The 22,748-nt window shown below is 39.9% G+C and overlaps 2 protein-coding genes across 5 annotated transcripts in view; one reads left to right on the forward strand and one right to left on the reverse strand.

The window, feature by feature from the left end:
• Stag1 (STAG1 cohesin complex component) overlaps window positions 1-11,641 on the forward strand; it is a 373,003-nt gene extending 361,362 nt beyond the window's left edge. For all 4 annotated transcript variants that reach the window (XM_071615631.1, XM_027933685.3, XM_071615633.1 and 1 more), the window contains 6 exons: window positions 605-810; window positions 4,802-4,976; window positions 6,637-6,747; window positions 7,211-7,325; window positions 9,453-9,533; window positions 9,620-11,641. In XM_071615631.1, coding sequence (XP_071471732.1) covers window positions 605-810; window positions 4,802-4,976; window positions 6,637-6,747; window positions 7,211-7,325; window positions 9,453-9,533; window positions 9,620-9,643 — 712 coding nt within the window. In that variant the 3' untranslated portion in view covers window positions 9,644-11,641. The remainder of the gene's footprint in view (window positions 1-604; window positions 811-4,801; window positions 4,977-6,636; window positions 6,748-7,210; window positions 7,326-9,452; window positions 9,534-9,619) is intronic.
• A 7,672-nt stretch (window positions 11,642-19,313) lies between these two features.
• Pccb (propionyl-CoA carboxylase subunit beta) overlaps window positions 19,314-22,748 on the reverse strand; it is a 60,701-nt gene continuing 57,266 nt past the window's right edge. The window contains exons 11-15 of the mRNA XM_027933686.2: window positions 22,199-22,306; window positions 21,893-21,993; window positions 21,462-21,560; window positions 20,450-20,549; window positions 19,314-19,619 (exon numbers count right to left, since the gene is read on the reverse strand). Of these exons, the coding sequence (XP_027789487.2) occupies window positions 19,498-19,619; window positions 20,450-20,549; window positions 21,462-21,560; window positions 21,893-21,993; window positions 22,199-22,306 (530 nt within the window). The 3' untranslated portion in view covers window positions 19,314-19,497. The remainder of the gene's footprint in view (window positions 19,620-20,449; window positions 20,550-21,461; window positions 21,561-21,892; window positions 21,994-22,198; window positions 22,307-22,748) is intronic.

Raw genomic sequence — 22,748 nt, forward strand, 5'->3', positions numbered from 1 at the left:
ACAACTTAGAACTGTAGTAGCAGAGAGGGAACAAAAGAAAACAAATTGTGGTTCAGATGCTTATAAACTCTTGTTCTTACCAAGACTTTATAATAGGTTTTCTTGAATAATTTTTTTCTTTATTTGCTATATTCCTATGGATGATTTGTAAAAACTTTTGTTTTTTATAATTTTTACCTGTTAAAAGTTGTTTTCCTAGGGAGAGGGCATTCTGATTTCTTCAATCCACCATTCCAAAAATTCTGCCCTGATCTGAACACCTTAAATAGAAAACTCACTATCTTTTTGAGGCAACTTCTAATTTTTTTTTTTTTTTGACCATTGGTGTTTAAAAGAAGAAACATAGAAAAGACAAACATGCACATATACATACATGCACCCTTCCTGATGTAAATACACCCTTCTCTGATTCAATAGCATTCTAGAAATATGTGAAGTAAAACCTTAATTCTCAGTCCTCTTCTTCCACAGGTGACCACTGCTAATGTCTGTCCTTAGGGTTCTTTAGAGCCTTCAGAAAAAGAACCTCAGATTAAAAAATTAAATAAGTGATACAGTAACTGCTCACATGGAAATCATTGCTACATTTCATTTGTGTTTCTAGTCATTCATACCTCGAGAAATTCCTTACTGAGCAGATGATGGAAAGGAGAGAAGATGTATGGCTTCCACTCATCTCCTATAGAAATTCATTAGTCACTGGAGGTGAAGATGATAGGATGTCTGTGAACAGTGGAAGTAGCAGCAGTAAAACCTCCTCAGTAAGGAATAAGAAAGGACGACCCCCACTTCACAAAAAACGAGTAGAAGGTAAGTCTGCATTTTCATATGAGACGAATGATTTGCCTGGCTTAGATAAATAGGAAGTAATCTGTTGAAGTAAGGTAGTGTTAGGAACATGATGTCCTTGTATATTTGATACCCACTGAGTGATACAGGTAAAAAGGTTAGAATAGACAAAGGGGGACAGAAAAGGGTCAAGGAACTTGAAAAGGCATCTTGAAAAAGCATGGAGTATGGGCTGGGGTTGTGGCTCAGTGGTAAAGCACATGCCTGGCATATGTGAGGTGCGGGGTTCAATCCTCAGCACCACATAAAAATAAATAAATAAAATAAAGGTATTGTGTCCATCTACAACTTAAAAAATTTTTTTTTAAAACATGGAGTAGAGAGGAAGATACACACAGAAAAAAAGGGGAAACATTTATGAAAGTATAAGACTGATCCCTAAACTATATGCCTTTAATACATTAAAATTTTATATACAAAGGTCAATGGCGGGACTGGGGTTGTAGCTCAGTAGCAGAACATTTGCCTCGCATGTGTAAAGCACTCAGCATCACATAAAAATAAATAAATAAAAAATAAAGGTAATATGTCCATCTACAACTAAAATATTTTTAAAAAATCAGTCCTGTTGTATCAAAATTCATTTTAATAATGGAGGGCTACTGGTAATTTGAGGGTAGACCTCTGCAACAAATTGACTATGCCAGAATAGTGTTCCAGTTCTGTCATTGGTTGGTTAATTTATTTTTGTAGCATAAGACATTGATGGTTAAATTTTATAACCCTCTTGCACTGTGGGGAACAGGGAGTTGAACTGTCACAAAAATCTGATGAATGGTAGGTATTCCCATATATATCCAAAAAGAATGAAAATTGCTGTATTAAAACAAAACATTTCTCTTAAAACTTCCTGAAAGACGCCTCAAAGTGAACATGCTTATTGTCTCAAATGATCTTCCCCTTCTCGATGCTTCTTTAAAAATAATTAATAAATTGTCTCTAAACCAAGAGAGAAGGATAGTGCTTTGAGTCCTGTTTTCCTTTATGCAGCTTGCTATTTGGCTCCCATTACCTCGCTCCTGCAGCCTAAAAAGTTATTTACCAAAGGTTTTTCTAAAATCCATAACTAAATTTGAATTTAAATCTAATGTGTCTTTTATTCTTAGGGAGAATGTATTGACTATTAATGAAGAACACAAATTCTAAAATCAGAGTTCCAGAATTCAAACATGACTTTCTCATTTAGCAGCGATGTTAACTTTGGGAGGATATTACTTAAGCTCTCTAAACTTCAATAATGAAAGATGGTCAGAATACCTATCCTGTCAGATACTATGAATTTATAATGAGATACTCCAAATCAAGAATGTAGTACACACAGTACTGAGCATAATGCTTGGCCTATAGATAGCATTCAATTAATGTTGGTTGCATTATCAGAATGTTATCATGATCATATAAGTAATGCCTCTTATCAGTGCATTAGGTAGCTTCTTTATTTCAAAGAGAATAAAAGAATTAATGTAAAAATGTAGTAGTCTTAACAAAGTTTAAGATTTCTTTTTAAGTTTTAGCTTTGCTGTATTTAGTCTTTTTAAAAAGTCCAAAGAATAAAAATATAAAATTCTATCTTTGGATTGTAGGATACTGGAATTTTCTCTAAAGAATGACCCCAGTCATTTCCCTTTGAAAATACTTCTACAGCAGTCTTATCAGGTTGCCCATATTGATATATGGGGTTTTTTTCCTTATTCACAGATTTTCTTAGATATAATATTCATAGTAGCTAACATTCACCAAATCTTTGCTATATGTTTTGTGTGCATTATATCATATAATTGTTTATAACTTTTTAAAATATTTTTATTAGCTATTGATGGACCTTTATTTATTTATTGGTTATATGTGGTGCTGAGAATCGAATCCATTGCCTCACACATGCTAGGCAAGCACTCTACCACTGAGCCACAACTTCAGCCCCATAATTGTTTATAAATGTTTTATAAATCAGCTGAGTTTAACACTTGTCAGATTTTACACAGAAGAAACTAAGGCTAAAAGAATTTAAATAATAAGTAATCTACTAAGTGGAATAGTTAGTATTATTACCTTTAAGACTGTGGGAAGAATGTATAGACCAAATAACCTAATTTGCTAATTATTCAATTGAAAACAAATTTTTGCTGTGTGAATTTGAAACGTACAGAATGACTAAAATAGTTTGCATGCCTAGAGCTTTCAGGCAGCAGTTTCATCTGTTTGAGATCAAGATGAGAATGCATTACAGAGGAATCTTTAAAGGATTACAAGTGAGTTCTTCCTGAAGTTATTGAATAAGTCTTTACCAAGCACCTTCCTAAGAAGTGAGCTAAGTGTTACAGATTAAGAATTAATAAAATAGCTCTTGGTGCAGATGGGGAGACAGAAAAGAGAAACAGGCAGTTTGAGTTCATCATGATCAGTGCTTTGATGAGCTAAATACAGCAGGCTCTGGCAATATGCAGGGAATGACCAAATTTTTAATGAATCAGGAAAGATTTTCTGGAAAAGATGACATGAAATAAAGAACTGACATTTATAATTTAATAAACTAAATGACGTCAAGTTTTTGACCATTACTTGTACTGTTGCAGAGAATAAAAGTTTTGAGTTATATGTTGAATGAAAAGCAGTATACATAAAACATGATTAAATACATTTTTGTTGATTGATTCAATAGTGAGTTTCAGGTCAGTAAAATGGCCTTAACCAGACAATGAGTGGATATTTTCAAGGGCAGAAAAGCCAATCCAGAATGTTCACATGTCTGAGAAAATACCAAATATCTGAGAAACACTGAGAGAGATGAAATGCTTGGTGGCAGATGAAGAACCTGACACCTACATATCTCTGAGACTTATTAGGGAGAGGAAAAACAAGGTGATTAATATTATACTTTGTGACTTTGTGATTATAATTCTTCCAAATATTTTTTTTTTCTTTTAAGTACTGGGAGTGAATCTAGGACACTTTCACTGAGCTATACCTCTGGCCCTTTTTTATTTTTATTTCTTTATTTTGAGACAGGATCTGGCCAAGCTAGTTGTCCAGTCCTGAATTTGCCATCCTTCTACCTCAGCTTTCCAAGTAGCTGGGACTACTGACATGTGCCACTGTGCACAGCTTTTTAGAACTCATTTTTAAAAAGTCTTCTCACATTAAAATAATGTAAACTTTTTATAGGTAGAACCATTAGGATTAGTGCCTTATTTTGGTTTATTAATGTCTTGGTTTAGTTATGCAAATAATGACTTAGATCTTTATAAACCATCTTCAGAAGCAGGAAAAAATAGTTCCTGGCCCCTTTGAAGAAACTTAAATCTAATTACAGAGAGAGCATGTGCATATGACTGATGACCTGCTAATGTATAATTAAGTCCTAAGTAAGCAAAAATTATTATATTCCCTCTAGAAGTTAAATGAGAATGGTTAAATGGGGGCTGGGTGGTGGGATAATCAGAGAAGGCTTCCTTAGAGGACTCGGAAGCATAAAATAGCCTCTTCCTGTGTCCACATATATAATCTGGCAAAACGAGTTATTTTGGGTAATATGTCCATTTGTGTACAACTTGCTGATTTCCCTTTAAAGGACAGCCAGTCTTTAAGTGCTGCTGCCTAGGGCCCCTGTGAAGCTCAGGAAATACATCCTTTGTTGCTTGAGGAGAGAATGGCTGGAGAGGGCCCTGGCTGACCCCACTCCTAACTAACCCCTTATAATGCGAATGAATCCCAGAGATTAACTTGAGAGACATGATAATGTGGTAATAGCTAATATGTGATGATTACATATATTACCTCATTTAATCCTTACAACTCTGTGAAGCTAGGTAAACTTTAGAAGTTCAGTAACTTAATGCAAAGACAAGGGAGACTTGGAACTGGGATTCAGACTACGGTCTTCAAGTTTCTTGTAACTTCCACCAGATATCACTCCCATCTGTGACATTCTGGGATGCTAATTGAAATTTTACAGATGAAAGTCTGGATAACACTTGGCTCAACAGGACTGACACCATGATTCAGACTCCTGGCCCCCTACCAGCCCCACAGCTCACTTCCACCGTGTTGCGAGAGAATAGCCGGCCCATGGGAGAACAGATTCAAGAACCTGAGACTGAGCATGGTTCTGAACCAGACTTTTTACACAAGTAAGTACTGAGAACTCATTTTCTTGCTTTAAAACTGTTAAAGTAAGAAAAACTTTATCACATCGCTGATCAGATCTTTCAAAAATGAAGTTACAAATAAAGAAGATATATAGGACTGGGGATGGAGCTCAGTGGTACATTGCTTGACCAGCATCCCCTGGGTTCCATCTCCAGTACTGACCCAAAATTCAAGATTTATAAAAAGGCTATAAGCAGTGTTATAGATATCTTTTCCTCAATATTTAAAGACCTTTACTGATAACATGATATAAAGCTTGTTCCACTATTATTTAAGTAGCCTCAGTTTTCTTAACTTTCAAGATATAATGATAGTTTCATCTCCTATCAACATCACAGGAATATGTAAGAATAAACTAGAAGTATTCTGCTGAAGACAACTTGGGAAGGGAAGCTAGAAACCTTAAATACCAGTTAATATTATTACTAAATTACGTTCTTGTTGTGTCTGTACCAGAAAAGTACTATCTCTTTGTGGAGTTCCTGTATATTGCTAATGAAATATCTTTTATTCTTTTTTTTTCTTAATATTTATTTTTTAGTAGTAGTTGGACACAATACCTTTATTTTATTTATGTGGTGCTGAGGATCGAACCCAGGGTCTCTCCCATGCTAGGCGAGCGCACTACCACTGAGCCACAACCCCAGTCCCTCTTTTATTCTTTAATAAAAACTTTTCTTCTTAAAATAAGTTCACAGGCCTTTAGATGCATAGTATCTCACTAAATGCTAATTTCAGTTGGAATTCACATATTCATTGGCCAGGTCTGATTTTTTTTTAGGGACTTCGAAGAAGATAACACAGGTTACTTCCTTGACAAGATAGCCTGTGAAAGCCTCTGCCAGTCTGTCCAATGTCTAAGCAAACAGACTTTTTCATACACTACATTTTTATCATCCATTTAATTAGTATTTTTGTCTGGGTTACATTTATATTTTAAACTGTTCATGGATTAAGAATTTTTTAAGATCTTATTTGGTAAGTGCTGAGACTAGTTGCCCTCTGAGAACCAGCATCATGACTTTTACCCACAGTGGCAATCAGATTGTTTTCTGGTACACAGGGCTCTAAAAAATTGTAGAGAAGGCAAGGGTAATGCTATGAGTTTTGCTATAAAAATCTACTAGTTGTTTTTATTTTTATTTTTTTCTACCTAGTCTTGAGACTAGATCCTCATTTGTGTTTATCTGAATATAGTGAGTTATGCTATGAATAACTGGATAAGAGACAACTAACAATAGATTGAAATGGAAAAGATTAGAAATGTAGTAGGTTACTAAATTTAGTAGGTTACAAAATCTGAAAGGATAGTATCATTTCTGTTCCTTAGAGGCTTGCTGTCCAATAAGGCACACCTGTGAATGGTGCAGTAGCCTGAAACAGGTCTGAGAAGTATTCTTTAGCAGGGATTTGGAGAACAAGGGCGACAGTTTAAATCATTACCAACTAGCCCCAACCTGCTTCTCTTGGAGACCTCTAAGTGATCTTTTTGGGTAACTTACTGCCCTTTTCACAAAGGCACTGAAATAAATCCAACTGATTCCTCCTATGGGGATTAAGTCAGCCAACCATGGCTTTCTTAGCATGGGGCTGGTTAGCTAAATCTGCCGCCACAAAATGAATAATAGTACCCTTTCTTAGTCCTCAGATGCAGATCTCTTGGTTAGGCCAGCCGAAGTTAGAAGACTTAAATCGGAAGGACAGAACAGGAATGAACTACATGAAAGTGAGAACTGGAGTAAGACATGCTGTGTAAGTGTTACAGTGATTATCTTGAGATCATAACAATTATGTGATGCTAGTCATTCTGGGTGTCTCTAATGTTTAGTCTTAGGAGTTAAAGTTGTAATTCTAGATATGCTGTGCAGCACAGAATAGGAATAGAGGGCTCCTAAGCTTCAGGCATTTAAATGCTAGCACTTACCAGCTACATGGACTTGGTCGAGCTCTAAAACACCTGTGCCTCAGATTCCTCATATGTAAAGTTTGGGGGAAATTGACACAGTTTAATAAATGTTCCATTATTTTTGCATTTACTTATCATGATTTGAAAAGAAATCTGAGTGAATCAAAGGAGTGTGATCCTTAATTATCTTGAAGTTCAGAATCATAATTTATGTACTCTGTCAGAAATAATTAGGAGGTGTGCTTTTCATTGGTTAGAAGAGCCAAAACTCCAAAAAACAGCTTTCTGACTCTATTTTTTCTTCATCAGTCGGGGTCTGATGGAGGAAGATGCTGAGCCCATCTTTGAAGATGTGATGATGTCATCCCGGAGCCAGTTAGAAGATATGAATGAAGAATTTGAAGACACCATGGTTATTGATCTAGTAAGGAAATTTCTGTTAAAATATATGAGAGCATTGGGGTAAAATGATGCTCTGTTCTCTGAATGCTGTGAGGTGAGGAGTGGTAACATTGACCAACAGTGAGCAGTTAGATGAACTTATGTGTTTTTTAAGCCTGCTTTGAAAGCCATCATATTTTGAATTCTGGCAATAACAGGGTCTGATTCCTCCCCCAACCCCTTTTCTTGAGAAAGAACTCATCCCAGATCTTTCAGCAGAGTATATCTGGCATCTTGTACTTTAAATTGGAGTCTGACAATATATACTGTACTCCAACATAACAACCAAATGCAGTATATATATATCAAACAGTTTTGTATATTATTTATACAAGAAAATTTGAGTATGGACTAGATACAGGTGATACTAAGAAATCATTTTTCAGGAATAGTAATGCTTGATGTTAATGTTTTTAAAAAGTTTCCATTAGTTAAAAATAACATTGAATATAGATAAAATGACATGGGAAAGAAAAAACAGGAGACTCAATGAAGCAAGATTGACCAAATGTTTGACAATTGTAGCTAAGTGATCAGTACCTGGAAATTCATCATACTGCTTTCCCAGTATATCAGTTGGATGGGACTGCCATAGCAAATACCACAGACTGACTGGCTTAAACAGCCAGGAATCCAAGATGAAAGTGTCAGCAGAGTTGATTGCATTTTGTGTTCTTTTTCCTTACGTTATAGATAGCTGCCTTCTCCCTTTGTTTTCATGTGGTCTTTTCTTATAAGGAAACTGGTTACATTTAATTAAGGCTTACTCATATGACCTTATACTTCTTTTTTTTTTTTCTTTCCTTCTTGGCCTTACAGGAATTGAACCCAAGGCCTCATACATGCAGGGCAAGCACTTCACACTAAGCTATATCCCTAGCCCTTTTTATTTTTGAGATAAGGTCTTGCTAAGTTATGTACACTGGCCTTGAAATTGTGATCTTCGGTGCTGGGGTAGTGGCTCAGCAGTAGAATGCTCGCCTCGCACGTGCGAGACCCTGGGTTCAATCCTCAGCACCACATAAAAATAAATAAGTGAAATAAAGTTATTGTGTCCAACTACAATAAAAAATAAATAAATATTTTTAAAAATATTGTGATCTGCCTGCCCCAGATATAATCGCATTCTAAGGTTCTAGGAGTTGTAAATTGCCAGGGGAGGAGGCATAATTCAGTCCATAACATTCTGCTTTGTGTGCTTTGAGGATTCCATAATGAAAAGTTTTTATAAGAAATGTCATTCGAATCTGTAACCTTCCTGTCCTCAGTCCCAGTAGCTTTCAAACTATCTACTTTGGAGAACTCACTGAAATTCATCACCTAGTATTTAATCATTTTTATAATGATCCTTAAAAGGGAAGATATGTTTTGTGGGCCCAAAATTAATATCTACATGCTCACTTTTTAAAAATCTGTTGCATAAAATAGCCAATTTCTCATTCTCCTTTAAAAATCAACCCTTGGGGGCTGGGGATGTGGCTCAAGCGGTAGCACGCTCGCCTGGCATGCGTGCGGCCCGGGTTCGATCCTCAGCACCACATACAAACAAAGATGTTGTGTCCGCCAAAAACTAAAAAAAAAATATTTAAAAAAAAAAAATCAACCCTTGGCCAGACACAGTGTCATACACCTGTAATCTCAGCGGCTTGGGAGGTGGAGGCAGAAGGATTGAGAGTTCAAAGTCAGCCTCAGCAATTTAACGAGGCGCTAAGCAACTCAATGAGACCCTGTCTCTATCTCTAATAAAATACAAAATAGGGCTGGGGACGTGGCTCAGTGTCAAGTGCTACTGAGTTTAATCCCCAGTATTCAAGAAAAAAAAAAAAACGACCATTGCTGGGCACCGTGGTGCACACCTGTAATCCCAGCAATTTAGACTAAGGCAGACTGAGGCAGGAGGATCTCTAGTTCAAACCCAGTCTAAACAGCTTACCAAGACCCTGCCTCTAATAAAATATAAAAGGGCTAGGATGTGGCTCGGGAATTGAAATAATAATAATAATAATTGACCCTTAATGTTTCTGTGTAATTATACCATCAGAAATGTTACCTGATTTTTACATTAGATTGTCTTAATGATCTCAAGAAAAATATTAATTTCTCTTTTTAGCCCCCGTCAAGAAATCGAAGAGAGAGAGCTGAGCTGAGGCCAGACTTCTTTGACTCTGCAGCTATCATAGAAGATGATTCAGTAAATATTAAATTAGTGCTTTTTATTTATGGTTTCTTAGGTCATGTAGATACATGAAATTAATAATTGTGTTTCTCATTTTCTAGGGATTTGGGATGCCTATGTTCTGAAGTCTGAAGAAAATACAAATCTGGAACTCTATTATTTAGAGCTAGAGGCCTATATACTGTGATAGCTTGTATGGGGAAAAAAACACTTTTGATGTGATCTGATTTGTTTTTTAATCAAATGATTAAGGTCAATCCCTTTTTGCAGTGACAGAGAAGAAGAGCATGTAAACTACCCAAGGAAATGGTGAATGTCACCTCAGAAAGACTGACCCAAAAAAAATCATTTGTGTCCTAATATTGGACGTAGTACAGATTGTGTGTTTTTCTGGAGGGAGGAAGAAATTTTAAATTTTTAAAACAGCTGTCAAGAAACACTGTTATACACCAGTTTTATGAAAACTCAGCATTGAGTAAAAAAAAAAAAAAAATATTTTTAACTTTATTTTCCTGTTGTACAATTTAAAAACCGTTTTAACATTTTGCCTTTTTATGTTTTAAAAGCTAACCATTTTTATTAAATCTATGAGTAAGCAGCTCATCCTAATCGCCGAAGAGTGTTTTTGGAGCTCACTGGATTTGGTTGACCTTGTAGAACACAGAAACATGAAGGAACAGAGCATTGACAAGCTAAGATGGAATTCTGACACCGTGCATCTCTGCCAAAAACCACACACCCTCTGTGGATATGGATATGAATTCCCAGATTTTATATACTCTTGAATAAAAAGGTTTATTTTTATTTATAAGTGGGCATAAAATAAATGTCCATGCAGCCATTTTTCCAACAGATGCTGTACTCAGTTCATTTTATATAGAATAGGGAGATTCGAATACAGTGCATTTTCTATTGGTATTTGTTCTGTGCATTTTTAGCAACTTCTACCAGCAAATAAAGTATTCTCAGTAAAACAAACATGGTTCAAGTTATCAGTTTGCTGTTTTTAACCACTTATTTCATGCCCTGCCAAATTCAAGTTACACAGACTTCCATTTTTTTAATGAAGAATCATGAAGAATCCTTTGCCATTCAAAAGTAATTTTAAGTGTAACATAACTGTGTTTACTTCCCATGCACTTACTATCCTTATGCGCTAATTTTGTGAATTAAGTTTGCCAATTATAGAAGTATGTGCTGCATAGAAGTCTGTGCTTAGAGGGTGAAGTTCCTAAGATTACCTTGAAATACAGCTACATTTCAGTGTTAAATGTGCGTATTGAGAATAATTCTTTTTGGGGAAAAATGTATGACTCTTCAGGACAGTCTTCAATTGTTTAAAATTATAATCTGATTAGACTATTATGACTTGCTGCTGCTGTTTTTTTAAAAAGCCCACTTAGTCTCTTCCTTCTGGTTTTTAATATAAGCCTCAGTATTTCCAAACCAATCCATCCACAGCTGTTTCTGGGCTGGTTTTTAAAGTAGCTGCAAGAGAATCATGAGGCTTTCCCTTTTTACCAAAAATTAACAGCATTTTTAAAAATTCTGTGCACCTCTAATTATATTTTGTGTGGGAAAGCAAAACAGATAATTTTATTCATCCTTTTAAGCAAACAGATTTTTTCTCAACATTTGTACAGTTATTTTAAAAAAAAAAAAAAAAACTTGGTCACCAAAAAAATGTTTTATCTGCTAATTCAGCAATTCCTGGGTTCCAGTTAAGGGAGCTAGGGCCTTTCTCCTAGAAATGTGGGCTTCACTGGAAGTAAAGGAGCAGGAATGACTGGCCTATCCATCCAGCACTGCCTGTGATTCTGGTCAAGGAGCAAACCAGGAGGGGTCCTGACATATGCACAGACTGATCCTTTGCTTGTAGTCTCTTGTGGAAGACAGATGCTTAAACTTACAGACTACCATGCAACAACAAAAAAGTCTTAATATCTACTCCAATGGGTTTCCAGTTGAGTTTGAAGTCAATCAAATTTTTGTATTTTCAGTGTCTCCTTGATTGGTTTTGCTAGTAATTCTGTAAATTGTACATTTGCAATATGAGGTTTTTTTCCTTTTGTACAATTTGAAACTGATGCTTCACCTTTCCTTTAATAAACTATTCAAAATCAGGTTTGTGGTAGTCATCCTACTGTTCCTACTAGGTAAAGCTTTAAGGAGATTTGTTTCCTCTGTGCTCAAGAGAATTTGCTCTTTCAGGCAATTTGTTTAATGATGATGAGGTTATCCATATTAGGTGTTTTCCCTGGAGAGAGTGAGGAGGCCAAGTCCTCTGTAGTTTGAGGCATGAAAAATGAATATGCACTGTCACCTGGGTTCTTGCCCTGCCTGAGCTCACTTATGTTTGCTCCTAGCAGTGGCCCTTTGAAGACCACCTAAATTCTACATGGCTGCAAAAAAAATGGCTTCTCTCAAGAAATCACAACCTACATATTTCATAGCCTGGGATGTCCTTTGGGCTGAGCTCATTAAACAGCCTAAGATGCCTATGCAGCAAAGACGAGGACTTGGGAAATAAGCAGGTGAGTTCTCCAGGAAGCCGAGGAGGAAAGGTGAGGAGGATGGGTGTGACTTTGCTTTAGGAAATCTGAGCCTTAGCATGATGGTGACTCCCCAGCTCTCAGCTTCACTCACTATCTGTGTGGCCCAAAAGGAACTGGTTTATGTAACTCATGGCGGGGGCAGGGGCAGCAAGATCCTAGCAGTGCCTCTTAACTGTATGACAGCTCATCATATTATCCATTCTCAGTCTAAAGGCAGATACATGACAGTCCTCTACTCGGTAAGCCCAAGTTGTCTAGTTAAAAAATTCTTTTTTCTTTTTGCCTTTAATGTGAGGGCATCTGTTGGGAAAGTCACTCCTATACAACAGCCAATGAGAATACTAACCTATACTACCATGCTTAGGGCATTCTTCGGTCCACTTTAATGAGGTTTCCAAGATCCCGGAGCTTCATGTTTCTTTGGCCAGTTGGATTTCTGAATAGGACAGTCCTAGTCCAGCCCAGGGAATTTCGTGGCTGGTTCCTTTACATTTTCCATCAACATGCCCTTCTTGGCATCCAAATTCCACAACCTGGTAAAACACTTCTTGTACGTACCTCAGGAAAAAAAAAAAAAAAAAAGCTTAGCCAGACTTTGGTGCATACCTGTAATCCCAGCCACCTGGGAGACTGAGGCAAGTGGATCATAATTTCAAGGTCAGTGTGTACTGACCCTGCTCAAAAAAAAAAAAGACGTAGCTCAGTGATAAAGTACTCGCCTAGCATGCTTGAACCCTGGGTTCAATTCCCAGTACTGCAAAAATATAATGAAAGTTGAGTGTGATGGTACTTGCTTGTAATCCCAGCTACTTGAGAGGCTGGGGAAGAAGGACTTCAAAATCACGGCCAGCCTGAGCAACTTAGCCCCGTCTCAAAAAAGGGCTGAGGAACTAGCTGGGTAGTAAGGCACCCCTGGGTTCAATCACTGCTACCAAAAAAAAAAAAAAAAAGAGCTTATATGTACTACTGTATGGATGGACCATAGCACACAGGACCATAGCCGTCATGACCAAAGCAGGGTCTGAATCCCAAATTGCAGACTCAGGAATTGGATTTGCCAAGCAGTTTTAAGCTGCTGGGCCACAATCATTCAGGTTGGTTAGCCATCCAACTTCAATGATTGCTTCTTACAAGGTCTCTAAAATTCTAGTCTGCCACCATCCTTTCCCCAGTGGCTCACAGTCTTTCAGATGATTGTGTAGTAGGTGCCAAAGAGAATTTTATAAAGAACCTCAAATATGCTCTCTGCTGACCTGCAGCTCACTGCCTAGTTAGAAATAAAGATAATAACAGAAATACACAATCAGGTATTTTTAAATACAATCCTGCTATAAGAGGAATCGGCTTGAGCTCAAGAGTTCAGGTAATACAAACAGAGAAATCGGGCCCTTGAACATTAAGCAGACTAGAGCTCTTCATAGCAAGTACTGTAAGGTGGAAGTGACCGGACTGTGGGCTCAGAAATCAAGGCAAGAAAGGGAGGGGCAGACTAGAACCTTTAAAGTGGGCTGACAACTTTGGAGAGCAGTGGCGGAGCCAGAGCAGAGGAAGGCAACAAAATGTGGACATGCAGTTAGTATGGTAGCTGAGAACAGAGTTCCAGCTTACGGAGATCCATAAAGACCACTGGAGAGGGCTGGGGTTGTAGCTAAGAACGTGCGAGGCACTGGGTTCGATCCTCAGCACCACATAAAAATAAATAAGGGAATTGTGTCCAACTACAACTAAAATAAATTTTAAAAAAGACCACTGGAGAGACTGCTGTGAAAGTAATCCCAGCCCAACTAGGATGGATGGAGGAGTGTGGAAAATGGTCTAACAAATACCCCTTGAGCCGGAGATGTACTCAGTGATGGAGCACTTGCCTAGCACGCACCAGGCTCTATGGGTCCAACACCCAGCACCATAAAAACAGACTTTTAAGGACTACTTGGAATGGGGGCAGAGCTCTTTGTATTAGCTTTCAATTAGTGTGGCAAAATATCTGAGAAAATCAATTTAAAAGGAGGAAAGTTTCATTTTGGCTTAGTTTCAGAGGTTTCATCCCATAACTGCTTGTCCTTGTTGCTCTGGGCCTGTGATGGTACAATAAGTCGTGGAGGGTCTGTGTAGCTTCCTGTTCACCTCATGGCATCCAGGAAGCAAAAAGGAAAGGGCTGGGATCTCAATACTCCCTTCAAGGGCATGTCCCCCATGACCTAACTTCCTCCCCCTAGGCTCTATCACCTCCCCGTAGTGCCACAGGATGGTGAGTAAGCCTTTACACATGGGCCTTTGAGGGACACTTATCCAAACCATACCACTATTAGAAATAAGGTAAGTGGAGGACACATCGCCACATGTTAAGTTGACTGGGAAATAATGAGTCAATATCCGAGTAGGACTTACAGAACAACAGACCAGCTGGAGCCACAGACCTCAAACAAGGGAAAGTCTCCTACAGTGGGAGAACTCTGGGCTGTCACCACAGGAAAGGCTCACCATGGGACATCATAGAGCAGCACTTCTGAATGACCCTTAAACAAAATCTCCAATTTTGGTATAATGACCCATGATGCTTTATAAACTCAGTAAAATAAAGTCAACAAAGAATTAGGAAATAGTTTCTAAATAGTCTACACAGAACTCAAAACTCATATTGATAAACATAACCACTTAGTTACTAATACAAATGACTTAACCATGTGCCTTCAGTTCAAAGACAAAAGAGAATTAGAAAAAGTCTTGAACTTTATTATTGACATAGTTGTAATGATTCTGAAGCTTGCTGGCTATGAAGCACTGAGCAAATGAGCTAAATATATTTAAGACAACAGGAATCCAAGATTAGAATTAAAACTTTCATTATGAACTCATTGATTTTAAAATATAATAAATATTCACATATACATACACCTCCTCACACATATACACACTTATTTATATAAATATTTCCCCACTCCTGCAGGATGTGGTAGCACACACTTATAATCCCAGCAGCTCAGGAGGATCATGAGTTTAAAGCCAGCCTCTGCAACTTAGCAAAACCCTGTCTCTAAATTAAAAAAAAAAAAAAAATGCAGGGGGGTGGGGCTGGGGATATGGCTCAGTGGTTAGGTTCAATCCCTAGTACCTAAAAATAAACATATATTTTATATATATATATGGAGCTAGCTAACTCTGCCTTCTTATGACACTGAAGTATCAGTGTGAATACCTAGTGCCAATTTTAGCCTCTAAATGTTATACCTACTAAAAGAAACCAGGTTCTGGAGAAATTTGTGAGGCTGGGCAAGGAAGAGGCAAGATGAGCCTGGAACATTATCCTGTGTCACAAAATAAAGAAATGCTAAAAAGAAAAAAGTTACTAGGACATGAGGGCCTGGGGGACCAGCTTATAAAGGAGCTTTCACTAGCCAAATCAAAAAATTTTGAGCACGGAAATGAGTAACCCCAGCAGGAGCTGGGGTTGTAGTTCAGTTGTAATGCATTTGCCTAGCATGTGTAAGGGACTAGGTTTGATTTTCAGCATTGCATATGAATAAAAAAAATAAAGGTCCATCAACAACTAAAAAGAAAATTTAAAAATTCAGCAATGAATCCACTGAAAGAGAAATTAGGAAAACTACTCTATTCACAATAGCCTCAAAAAAAAATTTAAATCCTGGAATCAATCTAACAAAAGAGGTGAAAGACCTTTACAATGAAAACTACAGAACACTAAAAAAAGAAATTGAAGAAAACCTCAGAAAATGGAAAGATCTCCCATGCTCCTGGATAGGCAGAATTATTATTGTCAAAATGGCCATACTACTAAAAGCGTTATACATATTTAATGCAATTCCTATTAAAATCCCAATGACATTCTTCATAGAAGTAGAAAAAAGAATCATGAAATTTATTTGGAAAAATAAGAAACCCAGAATAGCTAAAGCAATCTTTAGCAAGAAAAGTGAAGCAGGAGGCATCACAATACCAGACCTTAAACTATACTACAGAGCTATAATAACAAAAACAGCATGGTATTGGCACCAAAATAGAGTTGTAGACCAATGGTACAGAATAGAAGACACAGAGACAAACCCACATAAATACAGTTATCTCATACTAGACAAGGGTGCCAAAAAACATTCACTGGAGAAAACATAGCCTATTCAACAAATGGTGCTGGCAAAACTGGAAATCCATATGGAGCAAAATGAAATTAAACCTGTATCTTTCACCCTGTACAGAAATCAACTCAAAGTAGAACAGAGACCCTGTGCCTAATAGAAAAAAATATGCACCACTTTGGCCTAGGATCTGACTTCCTTAACAAGATTCCTAAAATGCAAGAAGTAAAATCAAGAATCAATAAATGGGATGGATTCCAATTAAAAAGCTTCTTCTCAACAAAGGAAACAATAATGTGAGGAGACAGGAGCCTACAGATTGGGATAAAATCTTTACCACATGCACCTCTGATAAAGCATTAATTTCTAGGATGTATAAAGAACTCAGAAAACTTAACACCAAAAAAACAAATAACCCAATCAATAAATGAGCTAAAGAACTAACAGACACTTCACAGAAGAAATACAATTGATCAACAAATATATGAAAAAGTGTTCAACATCTCTAGCAATTAGAGAAATACAAATCAAAACTACTCTAAGATTTCATCTCACTCCTGTCAGAATAGCAATGATCAAGAATATAGGCAACAATGAATGTTGGTGAGGATGTGGGGAAAAGGTACACTCATACATTGCTGGTGGGACTGCAAATTGGTGTAATCACTATGGAAAGCAGTATGGAGACTCCTCAGAAAATTGGGAATGGAACCACCATTTGACCCAGCTATCCCACGCCTCGATTTATACCCAAAGGACTTAAAATCAGCATACTACAGTGTTCCAGCCACGTCAATGTTTATAGCAGCTCAATTCACAATAGCTAAACTATGGAACCAACCTAGGTGTCCTTCAATAGATGAATGGATAAAGAAAACGAGGTATATATACTCAATGGAATACTACTCAGCTTTAAAGAAGAGAGAAATTATGGCATTTGCCAGTAAATGGTTGGAGAATATCATGCTAAGCGAAATAAGCCAATCCCAAAAGATGAAAGGCTGAATGTTTTCTCTAATATGCAGATGCTAATTCACAATAAGGTGGAGGGCACTAGAGCAGAATAGCATTAGGTAGAGGGCAGTGAAGGGAGGGGATGTGAGGATAGGAAAGATAGAATGAATCAGACATTATTACTGTATGTATATATGTGACTACATGACCAATATGATTCTACAACATGTACATTCAGAAAAATGAGAAATTATATCCCATCTATGTATAACATATCAAAATGCATAAATGCTTCCTACTATCATGTACAACTAATTAAAACAATTTTTTTAAAAAAAAATGAGTAATGTATAACATTTTCAAAGAATCCATGAGTCTAAACTGACAGGGGAAAAAAAAGAGTAGAAAGCTCTTCTTTGCTTAGAGCTCCAACTACTCAACATACACACATGAATTTAGAAACTCAGCCTGTCACAATGATCACAAACAACAAGCCAAGAACCACCAGTGGATCCAAAAACAACCAGCTAAGTGTTGACAGAACTAATTAATTAACAAATTAATTATTCATTATAAAGGGAAAGTTGTAATAACCCAGTGGGAAAAAACCTCTGCAGTCACGTGATCAGAGTGGATTACCAATAACAGGAAAAACGGACACGCACTTCTTTACCTGACAAAGGGCAGGTTTCTGTAGTGCTCCTCTGATGAATCTCAACATCAGGACATAATCAGATAAATCCAAATTGAGGGACTTGTACAAGCTAGCACCCACCCCTCAAATGTGTTGATGTCAAATGAAAATGAAAGAAACTCTGGAGGACAATGGGTTTTGTTCCTAGAAAATAACATACTACAGTTTGAGACCAAAGCATCATGATTCTGAAAGTACTCTCCACTGGATTAATGAAGTATCATGTTTATGAAAGACAGGAAACAAAGGCAGAACATGTGAACGACTGAGAATCCAGGTGAAGAGTAGATATCAAATTCCTACAACATTTCTACAAGTTTAAAGATTTTTACAATAAAGCATTTTTAAAATGTGAGAACAAGCTGGTGCGGTGGCATTTCTCAGGAGGCCGAGGCAGGAGGATGGTGATTCAAAGCCAGCCTCAGCAACAGTAAGGTGCTAAGCAACTCAGTGAGACCCTGTCTCTAAATAAAATACAAAATAGGGCCGGGGATGTGGTTCAGTGGTTGAGTGCCCCTGAGTTCAATCCCAATACAAAAAAAAAAAAATGTGAGAACACATTTATGGAAATAACTGAAATCAATAGGGGATACTACATCTTACTTTCCGTTCTGCTAGACACATAGACCACAATCACAAACAGCTCGCTTTACCTCAACAATGCATGAAGGAATGAAGAGACTGAATTTTTTAATATTTATTTTTAAGTTGTAGTTGGAACAATACCTTTATTTTATTTATTTTTATGTGGTGATATGGATCAAAACCAGTAAGGAAACCAAAGCCTATGAAGTAAGTTTCCCTAAAAACATTATCTCATCGATACATTAAAAAAAAATAAATTCTTACGGGAAAAATACATAGAAGTATTACGTAAGTTTTTCATTACTACAACAAAATGCCTAAAGTGGGCTAATTTTACAATAAAAGAGGTCAAGCTGGGCATGGTAGCACATGCCTGTAATTCCAGCCACTTAAGAGACTGAGGTAGGAGGATCCCGAGTGCAGGGCCAGCCTGGAAACCATAGTGAGACCCTATCTCAAAAATCAAAAGGGCTGGGAATACAGCTCAGGGGTAGAGAAGCCTGTGCATTCTACTGTACCTATAGCAACAGAGAGAGAGACAAAAGGGGAAGTCCCTGTTGGTTGAGTCACATGAATAGGAGCCCGTAACAGGAGATCATATCACCAAAGAGGAAGTGAGAGAGACACTGAGATCCCACAATCCCTTTGACAACACACCCTCAAATGACATCATCTCAGTGACGCTGGGAGGCTGGACCTCTAGATCCCACCTCTCAAAGGTCCAGCCCCCCAACATCACTACATTGAGAACCCAACTCCAGCACATGAGCCTCTGGGGAACACTCACCACACCCAGACCCTTGTGCCACATGAAGACCGGCTGGCTCTAGGTGGTAATACTCTATCCTGTTTTCTTTCCAGTTTCCTTGGTTTTCCAGACTTCCGCCATGAAAAATGAAATTGATACTCAAAAAAATATCAATCAAGATTTTTAATAAAGCAAATAATTTTACAGTAAGGCACAAATGAGATATTCTTAGAATTTAATAAACTTTACTATTTCAAATTATTACTGGTATTTAGAGTCCTAGATTTTCGTGAATGCATATGGCAGGGCTGGGCTACAAATGGCCAGAGAGTAACTCAGCACTTTGATTTGTTTACAATGGAATATTTGCATGTTTCCTCCAAGGACGCTGTACCTTCTTGCTGGCCAAGACATCCAGGTCACAGCAGATTCGGGCGCGAGTAGAGGAGGGCTGGATGATGTCATCCACAAACCCTGGTGAAGGACAGGAAGGAGATCACTGGGTGCCCCATGATGCCATCCCACCCAGGCCTTGGGCGCAGCCTAAGTACCATCCCCAGGGCCAACGATGTGAGCAGGGCCTAATCTGGCATGGAGGTGCTGGGCGCTGTGACCCTCCCCTGCACCCCAGGGCTTGCCTGTTTTTCTGGCAGGTCCCCGATTTCTAGCCTAGGAGCACTTGGCAAGAAAAAGGAAATCCAACTCCCTCCCCAGCCTGCTCCAAGGCCTCCAACCCTGCCAAGATGAATTCAATGGGAAATGAAACTAAGAAAACATATCTATATTTTCAAAGATGGCTACAACAATTCTCCCCTCCCTATAAACAAGTCCTTCTGCAATATAACTGCTGCTTCTCCCACCAAGAGGCAGATTCTACTTCTTTCCCTGGCCTTGTGATTTGAGTGGCCAATAAAACAGGCAAAAGTGACTCTGGCAGGCTGGGGCTGTAGCTCTGTGGCTGAGCGCTTGCCTAGCACATGTGAGGCCCTGGGTTCGATCCTCAGCACCACATAAAATTAAATAAATAGAATAAAGAAGTTTCAAAAAAAAATTCTTTAAAAAAAAAAAAGTGACTCTGGCAACCTCCAAACCTAGGGTTCAGGGGATCCTGCAGCTCCCCCTCATCCTTTTGCTACCCTTGGGACCCATGCAAAGAAGTTTGGATGAGGCTCATTAAGGGTGACAGGCCAAGTGGGCAGAGTGTGGCTAACAGCCAGTGCCCACCACACACTGAGGCCACCTTGCACCACAGAGCCCCAGGTGAGCCACCAGGCGGGCCAGGCTGCCCTCCCTGCCGCCCCCACCTCTCACTGCAGCAGGGAAGGGGTTGGCAAACTTCTCGATGTACTCTCTCTGGGCAGCATCCACGTCCGCGTGCCCTTTGAAGATGATCTCCACGGCACCCTGTCAGGAGAGGGGTGACCAGCTTATTGGCACAGGGTCCCAGACCCAAGCAGACAGTAAATTCATAACTGTGTGGCTGCAAACTTGGCAAATCAGAGAGCACTGGAGGGAAGTGTCAGCTCCAGAGGCCAGAGCACAGGGACGGGCCCTGCCTGGGGTCAACCACCGGGACTCCAAGATTCACAGGACAGGGCCTAACCCCATCCTACCCTCTCCCACGCCCGCTCCACGTCCTTTGAGGCCAAGATATCCAGCCTCTTTTCCACCTGTAAATTCATCATCCGCTGAATCAAGGGGATTAAAAGTGTCATTTTCCTTCTCTGCTACCCTGAGCCCTGAGCACACACTGGCGCAGACAGCACTGGCTAAGCTGCAGATGGCAAGGGCCTGGCTTCCAGGTCAGCACCAGTCGGTCCACCCCTAGGGACCCTAGGGGTTTATCTGGCTCAACCCAGTAGCTCTTTCAAAACAAGGAGGGGGCAGGGACTGGGTCAAGCAACAGAAAGTACCTGTACCAGGATCAGAACCTGAGGTCAGCTTCTCATGAGCTGAAAGAAGGGCTCTGGGGTACCCCCTGGGGGCTGGGGTGGGGGTGGGGTGTCCAAGCTCTCCATGGTCAGTTCAGGGGACTCGGTCCTCTTCCCTTTTATCACATCCTTAAAGCCCCTCTGGCCAGTTCCACTCCCCTCCTCTCACCTGCCTCGTCCTCCCTGCTCCAAAGACACCAGCATGTGCCTGATGGAGGCAGACTGGCCTCAGAGGCCCAGGAAAGAGACTGGCCAAGGACTCAGCCCCACTCCCTCCAGTCCTGGCCCATCCAGGGGCCATAGCCTCTTTCCCACATGTCCCAGCTATGCTCGGAGGATACAGTCAGTCCATGGCCCAGGAGAGGGGCGAGCTGGTGGCCCTCACCTTGGCTCCCATGACAGCGATCTCAGCTGTGGGCCAGGCATAGTTGGTGTCACCAAGAAGGTGCTTCGAGCTCATGACATCATAGGCACCGCCGTAGGCCTAAGGACAGACCCAAACGCACAACATTAGAGCCTGAGACAACCAGATCACACCCTGAGAGAGCCAGGAAACCAAGTGACATGGGGATGGAGAACAAGAAGAGCCCTCCTGGGGTCTGGGAGGCCAAGGCCAGGGGCCTTTCCCAATCAGGCAGTTGGTCCTGGCCTCCTCCCACCTCTGCTGTTCCCTCTGGAAGGACCCCTGACACGGCTGCAGGGGGGGAAGGCTCCTCCTTCACAGGGATGCACAAGATGACCGCAGCCAGCCCTGGTGATGCCAGGCCAGGCTGCTGGAGGCTGAGTGGGGTCATGTCTCCAGTGTGAGGGCCTCACCTTCCTGGTGATGACGGTGACTTTGGGAACAGTTGCTTCAGCAAACGCGTAGAGAAGTTTGGCGCCATGCCGGATGATGCCCCCGTACTCCTGCGCTGTACCTGGGTCATGAGGAAGAGTCAGGGTCACACAGGAGAGCCTCACAGGTGTGCACCCCGGAGAGGGACACCCAGCTACCCTCACACAGCCTTATCTCCTGGAAGCCAGAATATGCAGAAGTCATGAATCCTTGAGAGACGGTGCAAATGATCCTCCATCACTGGGCAAAGCCACCTGTCCTGGCCCCAACCTCTGCCAGTGACTCACCAGGAAGAAAGCCAGGGACGTCGACAAAGGTGATGAGGGGAATATTGAATGCATCACAGAATCTGACGAAACGAGCCCCCTTCACAGATGAATTAATGTCCAAGCACCCTAGAGAGACAGAGAGACAGAAAGAGAGAGAGACCATGCTGAGCTTCTGGGCAATTCCAGTTCCAACCCAGACAGTACGTCCTCACCTCCCATCCAGAGCTGGTTTCTGTGAAGCTCCATAGTCTCATTCTCAAGGGTACCAAGGAACCCTCATGCTCCCAGAAAAACAAGGAGGATAGAGAACAAGCCTGGCACTTGCCAAAGAAGGCCCAGGAGTAGCCTCAACTCAGAGGCTCCCTTGCTGGACACAGCCCTGGCATGCCCCGGTGGGAACATCAGTGACAGTGATCAGCCAGTGGCTGGCCAGAAGAGTCCTTGGGGCTTAGCATCAGCCTCTGGCTCCGTGATTTACAGCTATGTATCCTCAGGGGAAGCTTCGCCTGCAAACAGGGATAGCATGTTCCCAAGCAGAGTCAGGAGGACCGAGTGCATGGCATCTACA

Source organism: Marmota flaviventris, chromosome 8 (assembly GCF_047511675.1).
Source record: "Marmota flaviventris isolate mMarFla1 chromosome 8, mMarFla1.hap1, whole genome shotgun sequence".
In the NCBI taxonomy this organism is placed as follows: domain Eukaryota; kingdom Metazoa; phylum Chordata; class Mammalia; order Rodentia; family Sciuridae; genus Marmota; species Marmota flaviventris.